This window comes from Phoxinus phoxinus, assembly GCF_949152265.1.
Source record: "Phoxinus phoxinus genome assembly, chromosome: 9".
Lineage (NCBI taxonomy): Eukaryota > Metazoa > Chordata > Actinopteri > Cypriniformes > Leuciscidae > Phoxinus > Phoxinus phoxinus.
In genome coordinates this window covers 13,222,471-13,235,619 of record NC_136884.1, presented here as the reverse complement: position 1 = coordinate 13,235,619, position 13,149 = coordinate 13,222,471, and the positions used below count along the sequence as shown (strand labels likewise).

Sequence of the window (13,149 nt, the reverse complement as noted above, 5' to 3'; positions counted from 1 at the left end):
ATATAGGCTTCTAAATTGTACTGGTCATTCAAATAAAATGGCAAAAAGGCATTTTGGGCAGTTAAATCCTATATGTCAGAGAAACATAAGGAAAAAATACATTTACAAATTGAAGCCTTACAATTGTGTAATAAAAAAAAATAAAAAACTTATTTCTTTTGTTTGTATCTTTCATACATGAATATAAAACCTGAAAGCTATCTACAAGAAAATGTTTGTGATCTTGTAAAAGAATAAACTTTGGTTTCAAATGTCTATAAAACATACTTTTTTATTACAAAATGTAGCAGCTCTCAATCAAATATACACAATGCTAACCAAAATAAAAGTAGACAGAATATTCAAGACCCATTTGAAAGGGTGCAAGTGTACAATAAACAACAACATTTATTTGGAAAAAATCTGTATTGTAAATATGCAGTGCCCCACAAAGAGCGTTTGGACACTTAAAGATTTATCTGAAGTGTAACATGACTAAATTATATAACAAAAGCATTTTAAAGAAAGATTGCACAAACACATGATTTTGAATTCCCAAAAAAAAGTTTATGGAGGTTTTAAATTATATATAAATACACACAAAATGAATACAAAAATATTGTGACACTTTGTGATTGTCCAATGTTAGTGGAACATGTTCATAGTAAATGTAATGATGAACTACACCAGTGGTTACTCAGATAGGACATATAAGGTTCTATGTTGGATAATAATTAGTAATTTGTTATCTAATGCAATGACACAATATATGTTTAAGTGTGGCTTCCATATGCTCTAAAATCAAGAATTTAGAATTAAGGATTTACGTGTTTTTAAATATTGTATTTGATGCCTTCAGATAGATTCACCTTGCTTTACGTCCATATCTGCACTCCTTCTTGCTTTGTGAGGAACTTGGTAAATGGTATCTTCTTTATGTGGCATTGAGGTCACTTCTCTGATCTTTGTCTCGCTATCTGCTACGTTTCGATGGCAATATCGGACCACAGCATAGTCGACAGTAAGCGAAGAGATGCCTTTAATGTCTTCTGACACTGGTTTGGTGTTGTTAAAGTTAATGGTGGAATAATGTAGAGTTTCTAGATGATTTATAGTGGGGGCTTCAGCTGATGACATAACTTTATTGACATAAAAAGGCTCTTCCCCACTGTCCACTGTATCAGCCTAGTGGATGAACAAAGATGGAGAATCATCAGTAGAGAGCTTTTATGAAAAATAAACTTGGAGTAACTGTATGTAAAAGTGTTCTGGCATACATGAGTTTATTGAGAATGAATAGAATGTGTGTTTGATATACTGTAACATACCACATCAGTCCGAATGAGTCCAGTTTTATCTCCCCTTTGAGTCCTGCAGATCCATCTACAGAAATAATCCATAATTAAGAACATACACCCTAAAAATGCTGGGTTGTTTCAACCCAATTTTGGGTCAAATATGGACAAACCCAGCCGTTGGGTTAAATTTTTATATTACATTTTTAACCCAACGTTTGGGGTTTGTCCATATTTGACCCAAAATTGGGTTGAAACAACCCAGCATTTTTTAGAGTGCATAACTGCTTGCACCAGATTCATTAGACATTTTTATTGCTCGGAGGTTGCTCTTTCACAGCTCAGGAGACTTAAAATTATTCATTCAATTACTCACCCTCGTGTCGTTCCAAAACCGTAAGACTTTCTATCATCTTCGGAATCTTTTAGATGAAGTCTGAGAGCTTTCTGTCCCTCTATTGGCAGCTATATGCAACTACCACTTTGACGCTTCAAAAAGCTCACAAATATGAATGGAGTGGTTTAGTCAAAATATTAGTTTTACAATCTCTTTATGAACTTATTGAAGCGTCAAAGTGTCAGTTGCATAGCTGTCAGATCAAAAAGATCTTATCTTTTAGGCTAACTATCCTTTTAAATGAAATATAATGTTACGTAGAACTCCATTAAGTATCAAATTTGGCTCAGATGTTCCTCTTAAAATTCTGTGGATTAAATAAAATTAGAACACAGGGTTTTTCCCTCTTGTGTTTCTAATTTTATTTCATCTACAGAATCGGTTCGGAGTAATTTCAACCTTTGCACCATGACCTCGAGCCAAACGGATCTGTTTGGGGGGGTGTTTGGCTCGAGGTCATGGTGCAAAGGACCCTAGGTTGAAATTACTCTGAACCATCCCTTTAATGGAGTGACTAGAAAAGCACGAGTCTCAAGCAATAGTCTCTATTTGCTCTATATTGAACTCATTGCTGTCTAAGAGAAACAATTGTGATATTAAAGAGATAACATTTGTGTATTTTTTTTTTCCTTAGGGGAATATAGTGTTTACATCAGGCATCACAAAGTGTACTTACTTGTACAGCAGTGTTGTGACCCATACGATGGCCATAAATGTAGCCCCAGCTACGAATCCAACCAGGACGGCGTAAACGTTAAACACTATTAAAGTGACAGGTCATGGAAACTTTCTTTATTCCAAAGAGCAAATGTATTGATATCAAGCAAATATTTAACACACAATGTATCTAAATAATTCCATTCATTAAAAAAAGCAGCAGGCCATAGCTGATTCATTGCCATATCAATGACTGAAATATTGAAAAAAGTTGAAATTTACGTGAAGCCGCTTGAGGTAAGAGATTAAGTTGAAGCAGTTTTCTTGCAGTGCCATGATTGTTGTTACCGACACACTGCAGACTGGATGTGTGTGTGAGTGACTGATGTAGAGTGATGGAGCTCCTCAAGCCTGTGCTGTTCAATCGCTCTTCACTGATGAACGTGTTTGAAGAGTTACTGACAGGACGTCCAGACAGAAGCCACTCCAGTTCAGGAGAGGGATTCCCATCAACCTCACAGAAACACACAGTTACATCAGTTCTGTTACAGCCGGAGGAGGGAGAGATTTTAGGGGCATCTGAAAGAGAAAAAGAGAATGATATCATACATATAGATTTATGGGCGTCTTATGGAGGAGAAAAGAACTGATGCCACAAAAACATCCTATCGTATCTCTCACGGAGGAGCGGAAGCATGGGGAGATCGAGAGAGGAATAGGCCCGATTTTATGTGGTTTTATTTCTGTTTTGTGTGGCCAGCAGTCGTCCGCGATGGGCTGCTGGCTTATACTTTCATTTTTGTATTTGTTTTATTTTGTTATTAAAATGGTCAAATGTTCGCCTGTTCCCGCCTCCTCCTTCCCGTAACATCTGACCTTGTTACAAGGTGTAAGATAAAAGGTCACACCGACTAACATAGAATGTGCTTCAACTAAAGTGCTAATGAATGTAAAGCAAATCAGCAAGACAAACAGACATTAACATAGTCATTCCAAACTCATTTGATATTCCCCCATGTAACAGAAAAAAAGAAAAAAAAATGTCCAGGCTGCACTTTTCCAGATACAGATGAATAGGAACTTGGGCTGACAAGCTCCAATAACTAAAAAAATAAGGACTTGTATACTATTTAAAATCTTATAACTTTGCATCATTCGTCGACTTCTGGATAAGTGCAAATAAATTGTAACAAAGTAAGAAACAAACACCTAAAATGTGACCTATGTCTAATGTTAATTTTTTGTCTTTTTTAACTTGACAGCCCCAGTTCACTGCTGTTGGGCATTCTGCTAAATAACTTTTTTGTGTTCCATAGAAAACATGCTGTTGATGGAATACATTAGTATTATTGGTTGAAAAGTTCTCTCTATTCCTTTATTACTCACACTGAATGTCCAGCATCACTGATGACTCTTGGTAGCCGTGTTTGTTCTGAGCTGTACAGTGGTACCAGCCTCTCTGTGTCGGGTCGGTCTTGTTGAAAGTAAGAGTGTCTCCAGTCCGCAGCTGCTTCAACTCTCTTTCACTCTCTCTAGACCAGGTGTAGTTCAGCACTGCTGGATTTGCATCACTGCTGCAGGTCAGAGTCACAGAACTGCCCTCCAACACCGAGCCGGACGGAAGCACAGAAACGGATGTGTTTTTAGGGGGATCTGAGGGGAAACAAATATATTGCCACACAATACAATTTAGAAGAAGGTAAATGAGAAGATACACGTGGGCCAAGATAAGATGACTAAACAATAGTTGTAGTGCATGAACTATTTGTAACCAACCACAAAAGATTAATGAGAAGACAAACAGGGGTGAAGAGAGCTGCAATTTCAAGCGGAGGTGAACAATTCAGTGAAGAAGAGGAAGAGTGCTAGAAGACAACAGCGTAAGAGACAGAGGAAGGACATCCAGAGGATTGAGACTGAGTCACAGAGACTGATACTCCAACAGCAGAAAGAATGGATCATACAGGACATTGATCAATTGATGACAAATGTGACCCTGGACCAGAAAACCAGTCACATGGGTCAATCTCATGAAAGCTGAATAAATAAGCTTTCCATTGATGTATGGGTTTTTTTAGGATAGGACAATATTTGGCAGAGATCCAACTATTGGAAAATCTGGAATCTGAGGGTGCACAAAAACCGAAACATTGAGAAAATCACCTTTAAAGTTGTCCGTTTATGTTCGCAAATGTGCTACATTCACAAAAATAAATATTTTATATATTTACAGTAGGAAATTTACAAAATATCTTCATGGAACATGTTCTTTACTTAATATCCTAATTATTTTTGGCATAAAAGAAAAATCAATAATTTTGACCCATACAATGTATTTGTGGCTATTGCCACAAATATACCCATGCGACCTGTGACTGGTTTTGTGACCCAGGGTCACAAATATGGAAGTGGAATTTCCCAAAAAGTAGTATAAAAGTCTGATGAGTAAAAGGCCTCCTCAGATGCTGCCTGCATTAAACGTGAAGGATACCTGACACCCTAACAAGGGGCGCTTAACAGGATCTCCAATATTTCCTGGTTAAAGGCTAGATTATAGAGCTTAGATTAATTTAGCTTAAGCTGATTTAGTGATTTTAGTATTATTTTATTTAGCTTTTAACTGCTTTGTATTGTAACCAATAAAATAAGCATTTTTATTGTTATGATTGCCTCCTGTGAGACTTTACTTATAACTACGAACTGAGCCTCAAAAAAAGAACAACCACAAGGGAGTCTTGTCATTCCTGAAGGACTTCAACATGGTGGGTGAGTTCTTTATGCTAAATTTGACTAACCTTGCCCTACCTGAATAACCATAGGGTTAAAGGTGTAAGATAAAAGGTCACACCGACTAACATAGAATATGCTTCAACTAAAGTGCTAATAAATATAAAGCAAATCAGCAAGTAAAACATACATTAAAATAGTCATTCCAAACTCATTTGATATTTCTCGATGTAACAGAAAAAGAAGCAGAATGTCCAGGCTGCACTTTTCCAAATAAAAGTGAATAGGAACTGGGGCTGCCAAGATCCAATAAGGAAAAAAATAAGGACTTGTATACTCTATTTAAAATCGTATAACTTTGCGTTATTCGTTGACTTCTGGATAAGTGCAAATAAAGTGTAACAAACAAAGAAACAAACACCTCAGATGTGACCTATGTCTAATGTTCATTTTTTGTCTTTTTTAACTTGACAGCCCCAGTTCACTGCTGTTGTATGAAAAAAAACAGCCAGGGCATTCTGCTAAATAACTTTTTGTGTGTTCCATAGAAAACATAGTTGGAATACATTTTTATTAATGGTTGAAAGGTTCTCTCTATTCCTTTATTACTCACACTGAATGTCCAGCATCACTGATGACTCTTGGCAGCCGTGTTTGTTCTGAGCTGTACAGTGGTACCAGCCTCTCTGTGTCGGGTCGGTCTTGTTGAAAGTAAGAGTGTCTCCAGTCCGCAGCTGCTTCAACTCTCTTTCACTCTTTCTAGACCAGGTGTAGCTCAGCACTGCTGGATTTGCATCACTGCTGCAGGTCAGAGTCACAGAACTGCCCTCCAACACCGAGCCGGACGGAAGCACAGAAACGGATGTGTTTTTAGGGGGATCTGAGGGGAAACAAATATATTGCCACACAATACAATTTACAATAATATGATTAACAAGTCAAAACTGATACGAAGCATCACTTACACTGAACATGTAATGTGATGTTGTCCTGTGCTGTTTTGTTCTTGTCCTGTAGCTGGTAGGTTATAGTGCAGGTGAAAGTGACTCTGTGGTGACGGTGAGTAGCAGTGAAGTTCAGATCAGAGATGAGGAGCTCCTGTTGTCTGCTGCTCTCACTGAGGGGGATTCTGGGAGTGAAGCTCCATGTGAGAGTTGGTGGAGGAGAGGAGCAGAGAGTCTCAGCAGAGCAGCGCAGACTCACAGAGCTCCCCTCCAACACCTCCTCCTGATCCGGATCCTTATACAGCTTCACTGTGGGTTTGGGGGGAGACTCTGAAAGACACACAAATACAAGATCAAGTAAAGTGACAATAATGGCATGACAAATACATTTAAAATATTAATTTAACACATTCAGTTATCAATAAAATACTCAAATCACTCACCAATGACATTTACAGTGGAAGTGTTGTCTTTGTAGGTGTATTTCAGAACACCACTCTCAATCCTGAAGTAATATTTACCATTATGATTTGAACTAACATCATAAAAGATAGTGGTGCAGTTCTTCTCATGTAGTTTTCCAGTCATTTCCCCTTTAAAGTGATTAGGTTTGGGATCTCTGGAGTTAAACACTTGATGTTTATTCACATCACGTCCATCTTTGAGCCAAAATCCTATAGCAGCACTCTCAGTGAGGTGTTCGTCTTGTATTTTCTCAATCTCAAATGTACATTTTATGATCAGAGAAGATCCACTGAGAGCTTCAATCTTCTCTAGCAAAATGACGCCATAATTTCTACAGCAAACACCTAATAACACAAAACAAACTGTTAAAGCACACAAAGAAATCTAGCCATAAACACAAACCCTTGACGCATTGACTATGCGTTTCAGTTTACAAATAGACCTAATATTCATTTCAGTTTTTTTATTGCATTAAAAGCAGAGGAGAAAATCAATAAACAGTCTGTGTGGATTGATGACGATAGATGGTTTAGTACTGACTGAATCAACATCAGAATAATAGCATGGCAAGAAGTCAAAATACTTGATTTAAAATAAAACATAACATATTTAATGTTCAACTTTCTTTATCTTTACATCTATGAATTTGGTCTTTAAACATACACAAATACAGCTTGTATTAAAATAAGGTCAGATTGTTACTTTGCGACATGTTACATGGAACACAACAGACCTATTAAACAGGGGTGTAAATGTTGAAGTGAGAAACTGTACTAAAGTTAAAGTACAGATACTGTGTCAATTTTTATTTACTCAATTAAAAGCCCAAGTACCTAGCCAAAAAAAACAAAAACAAAAAACAAAAAAACAATTAATAATTGAGTGAAAGTAAAAAGTATACTTTTCTTAGATTTTCAATAGACTTTTAAAAACAATTAAGAGACAGTATAAATATTTTATATATATTTGCATATACTTTATGCAAATACTTCATTGGCTGTTTAAAAGAAAAGTTAAACTTATGTGAGCATAATTGATTGACTTGTTAGTCACATTAAGATATAGAATATCACACATTTTATTTTTAAATCGTTGTGAAAAGATTTAAGTCATGATGACTGACAATTTACTTTGTACTTTTAAATCTACATGAAACTGTAATGGAGTAATAAGTATTGCGCATTTCTTGTAAATGCAATTGAGTAATCATATTCGGTCTTAACAGAACCGATATAGTGTAAATAATCATAAGTATAGTTCCTCATACTTTTCAACTCTGCAATTAAACAATTTAGACATATACACAAGAGATTAAAATACACTGATCATGTAAAAAACACATTCATCATGATAAACATTTTAGCTGTTCACTTCATCTAACAAATGTCTCATTAAAGGCATTGGTGAAGGTGAAGAAGGGATTCACATACCTTGTAAGAGAAAGACAAAAACACAGACTCTCTCAGCTACACCCATCTTGCCAATAAAAGAAGGTTAAACCTAAGTTAAGGTCAAACATAAATCACAAAAATGATACAACATAATTTCAACATTTTTGTTCTGGAAAGATTTTAGGCAAACAAATATTTTTTCTCATAATCATGATTCATCTGAAGCAAATAATCTGTATTTAAAAACGGAAGTAAAAGCAGTTAAACTTTACTTGATGGTGGTCTCTATTGGACTGATTGCACAAAAAAACACAAAACCGTATGGTATGGTTTCTAAGTTTGTTCTGACCACATCATTGCTTCATCGAGGCTAGTTGTGACATTGTAAAAGTTATCGCAAAAAGGATCTCAGATTAAGTCAATTGTACTATTACACAAATGAGTGTTTATAAAAGCAGTTTTGTATGTTTCATAGCTACACCTAATTTAACATTTGTGAATCCCATTATAAAGCAATTGGAAGAGCCAGGATATTTTTATATATAACTCCGATTGTGTTTGGCTGAAAGAAGTCATATACACCTAGGATGGATTGAGGTCCCTTTAAACTCTTAGCCACAAGGAAAATGTCATTCCCTCAACATAGGATCTTGAGGCCAACACATATCAAATTTCCATGAGGTAATATGATGTTCCCACAAAATTGGTAACTCATGGCCACGACATATTGTCACGTTCCAAATTTCCCATGAGTTAATATGTTGTGGGAACAACGAAACTAACCGAAACTAAAGTGAACCGAACATGTCTCCTCCCGGTCACCGTATATGTGAAAAAGTTTGTCAGCCTCATTCTAAAGGGGCGGTCACACACTACGCATTTCAGCATGTGTCCCAATGTATGTATCAATAAGTTAATTTCTCTTGTGTTCAATTACAGAACCACACATGTATTAACCAAGTTCTTCAGTAAAATAAGAAAGAATTAACCTATAGACGCTGCTTGGTGCGTCTCTTCAATTAAGAGTCATCTCAATTTTCCATCCAGAATAAAATAATCTGAAACATCAAAATCAACACACCTGAACAACTGATATTAAACTACTTACCCGAAAAAGCTGATAAAAGGTTTGAGAAATCTTCTGAATATTGGTAAAGAGTACAAGTTCACTGTTGTGAAGCTACTTTAGGCTGGAAGCAGCGGCTGTGTGAAGATAACACAATGCGGTCATGGTTATTTAAATTATTATGCCTCTATGCAAACATTGCAAACAGTCTTTCCATGACAGCGACATTTGTGTAGCCTAATGCCAATGATGATATTGGCATAAAATTAGCTTTTCGAAAATATTTTTTTAAAAGTTCACAAGGAGTAGACTATGAGAATATGTTCAACCTGTTCCATATTTTTCTGAAAATGAATGAGCTGGGCAATAAGCCCCTTGACTCATTCAACCCATTTAGTTTGACTTCCTAATGTTTTTTTTTTTTATGCATGACCGCAGTCTTTTTTTTTAAATGTAGGCTACTAGCAGTTTATAAAATTTTAGAGTACTTGCTATTCAATTATTTTGTATTATACATTTTCAGGAATGATTAAGTTGTTTAATTATTTAAATGTAGGCCTAACTGATTATTATCCTAACCAACTCCTAACCTAAACACAACTGCAACCCTAAAATACACCATTTAACCTAATTTGTTTCAATATATGAGGCCCTATATTCTTGTTCTAAATTCAGTTTTGCTAGAAAGAAATGAATTTATTTTCAACTCAGACGCAAGATATTTTCTGTGTATGTACGAGACTTCCTTTTCATTAACCGAAGCCCTCCGTGATAATTCTCATCTGGCGTGCAATCGACTTAAAGTGCAGCAAACGGTTAAACTGTTTGCGCTACAAACTAGTGTGTTTATTAGTATGTTAATAAATTCAAATAATAGGAAAACAAATACCAGTTTACGACGTCAATAACCATAACAAACTGTTTTTGCACAGCTAAAATAACTGATGCCTGACACAGAAGATAAGATAATAAAAATTGAATCATTTCCATAGGTGTGGTCTTTGTATCTGTTTGTTTTAAGTTTAATTCAGGTCTTCTCTGTTCGGCTAGTGGCATTGTCACAAAAAAGGGTCCAATGCGGTCCTGGGACAGTGCAGCCTCCAGTATTACAGGAACCTTTTAAAAGTTTTTTTTAAGGTCTTCATGCTTGTTCAGTGAACCATGAAAGGAATAATTGACGATGGGCCATTGAATTATTAGAAAATAATGCACACCCGTAGATAAATACAGAGATGCAACTTTACTATTACTGAATGGACAGCCATCAACTCTTCCGACTTCCTCCCTTCTCCTGGTTGCTCTGCGTGGCTTCTCCGGACCACAATCTGCACTCAAGCCATAGAGAGAAAGACAACTTTCAACCAGAACAGAGTCAAACCATTCAAGTTCATCACCATTGAACTTCTTTAATGCAAAAGAAATATTTTGAAACTCATGGAATCATCAAAATCCTTTTTCAAGAACTTGCCGAAATGCTTTCTCTGCAAAGGCCATGCAAGTGAGGTGCTCGGAAAAGAATATGATGATGGTTCTTTTCATAGTTATGAATCTTTTCCATAGCTTCATTCCCTGTTTACGGTTTCATCCTGTCACTTTCTATTTTACCCATATACCGGTATGTGTGATTGTGCAAATGTGTATGTTTAGATTAGTTATGTTTGTGATTTAGTTAATAAAACTTGTGCACAATACGTATTTGGTTCTGATTCTCTGCTTGCAACAAAGTTTATCTTATGATTTAGATTTTGTCTACAGGCTCTTAGAAGTACTGTACAGTAAGAAAGACATTTCTTAGTTAGAATTAATAAACAATTAAAACTGAGTGTTCACGGGATGAACAGGTTGATTGATTGTAATATTAATTTTACTACATTAAATTAATTCTATTAACTGATCCAAGTTATTATTGATTATTAGTATTTATTTTGAGCTAATTTGCTACAACATAGGCAAACAAAAAGAATCCTGATTAAAAAAATGTACTTTCCTTCCTGATTTTTTTTTTTCGGTCATAAAATTTACATTGTTGCTCACAGTAACATACCACTTCTCCTCCTGTGAGCTCAAAAAGGTAATGTGAGTGTATGATATTGATGGCATCACCACAGCTCTTTTCTGACTTGTAAAACTCCCAATGTTACAACACTCCTCGGTCTCCCCCTATATATATACATTTGAGGAAGTTCTAACTTTTTGCTGTGACTTCCTTAAAAGTGTGCATTCTTTGTTCTTTATGCAGAAATTGGTCAGAGATGGAATATACATAATTTATCACCCTATTAAATTAGCAAAAATAATTTACATTTACATTAGGCACAGATGCAACGGACCTCATTCTATTTGATTTACTGAAAGTTACACTCACATCATTATGGTCTGTAATGTTATAGGTGGAGGTTGATGGTGTCAGTGCAGAACAGGAAAGAGTTGAGTAGAGGATTTAAGTGCAGCAAATGTGTCATTTCTGGTGCTGACTAAAAAGAAAATGTCATAATTAAATTTTTTCTGACATTTTTATATTGGAAATCGAATCCTGGGTAAATGTGAGACTGTAAAACTTTGCAAACCAATTGAAGCTTTACACTCTGAAAGACTCTGAAAGACAGAACAAATACAAGAATAAAACAATGATAGCATGACAAAAACTTTTTAAAAAATCATTTAACACATGTATTTATAAATAAGCACTCAATCGCTCACCAATGACATTTACATTGGAGGCGCTTTCTTTGTGTGTGTATTTCAGAACACCACGCAATTCTGAAGTAATATTTACCATTATGATTTGAACTAACATCATAAAGGATAGTGGTGCAGTTAGTTCTCGTGTAGTTTTCCAGTTATTTTTCCTTTAAAATCAGGGTTGGTATCTCAGGAGTTAAACACTTGATGCTTATTCACATCATGTCCATCTTTGAGCCAAAATTCATAGCAGCAGCACTCTCAGTGAGGTGTTTGTCTTCTATTTCCGCAATCTCAAATGTACAGTTTATGATCAGACAGGATCCACTGAGAGCTGACACCATCATTTCTACAGCAAACACCTAATAACACAAAACAGACTGTTAAGGCACACAAAGAAATGTACAAGCACATTAGCCATAAACACAAACCCTTTAGGCTTTTCAGTTTAAAAATAAACCTCATTTACTTTTCAGTTAAAATTAAAAATGTAATAATACAGCATTCAAAGCAGAAGATAAAATCAATAAACAGCCTGTGTGGATTGATACGGATAAATGCTTTAGTACTGACTGAATCAACATCAAAATTGTAACGTGGCAAAAAGTCAGAGTACTTGATTTAAAATAAAATCCAATATATTTGATCTGCAAGTTTCTATATCTTTACATTTACACATTTAGACTTTAGTGCTTCAGTATACAGCTTGCATTAAAATATTTATAAAATAATGTCTAACAAAGGTAATCAGATACTTTGTGACTTGTTGCATGTAACACTGCTAACAGACCTCTATGTTTCTTAGATTTTTAAACGGACTTTTGAAAACAAACAGGACAAGAGATTTTATCAATTTAGTTTTTTTGATGCAAAAACTTTGTAAAGAAAACACTACTTGCACTAAAATCAAATGAATTGGCTGTTTTAAAACGAGTTCAACTTATATGTGACCATGCTTGATTGGAAAAGTCATGAAAACTATTTTTTCTATTTTTAAACCATTGAGGAATTATTTAAACTGGTGCCAGACAGTTAAGCTCCATCCACACACACAATAAAATATGAATTTTTAAGCCACTACATCAACACCTCTCATAATGGGAGTGGGGGAACGGATTCCGACAGCTGTTTTTTTTTTTTAGGGGGAACAGAATCCGACGGCAAAAAAACAGCCGTCGGAATCCGTTCCCCCTGTGTTTCTCACACCAGGAGGATCTTCTAATATCTATCAAAGTGCTGTTAGTTTTCAAGCCACCACAGCCTAGTGGTCAGTGCACTCTGATATGAAAACCTGTTGATTTATAGGTGACACAAGATCAAGTCCCAGAACGCAGGCTTTTTTTTTATCCCATATTTTCCTATCGTAATAAAAGGCAAAAACTCCTAAATATATTTATTTAAACTGGTGCCAGTTAAGCTCCATCCACACACACAATAAAATATGCATTTTTAAGCCACTACATCAACACCTCTCCTAATGGGAGTGGGGGAACGGATTCCGACAGCTGTTTTTTTTGGGGGGGGGAACAGAATCCGACGGCAAAAA

At 35.6% G+C, this 13,149-nt stretch overlaps 1 protein-coding gene across 1 annotated transcript; it reads right to left on the bottom strand.

Moving 5' to 3' along the window:
• Positions 1 to 262: 262 nt before the first annotated feature.
• On the bottom strand, positions 263 to 7,940 carry LOC307004051 (myelin-associated glycoprotein; the record flags this gene model as incomplete). The annotated part of the gene is made up of 9 exons (XM_079622992.1): positions 263 to 1,164; positions 1,308 to 1,362; positions 2,348 to 2,432; positions 2,611 to 2,907; positions 3,715 to 3,981; positions 5,669 to 5,935; positions 6,021 to 6,329; positions 6,443 to 6,808; positions 7,895 to 7,940. The coding sequence occupies 9 exons, from the start codon at positions 7,938 to 7,940 to the stop codon at positions 835 to 837; spliced, it is 2,022 nt and encodes a 673-aa protein (XP_079479118.1). The 3' UTR covers positions 263 to 834.
• Positions 7,941 to 13,149: the final 5,209 nt, after the last annotated feature.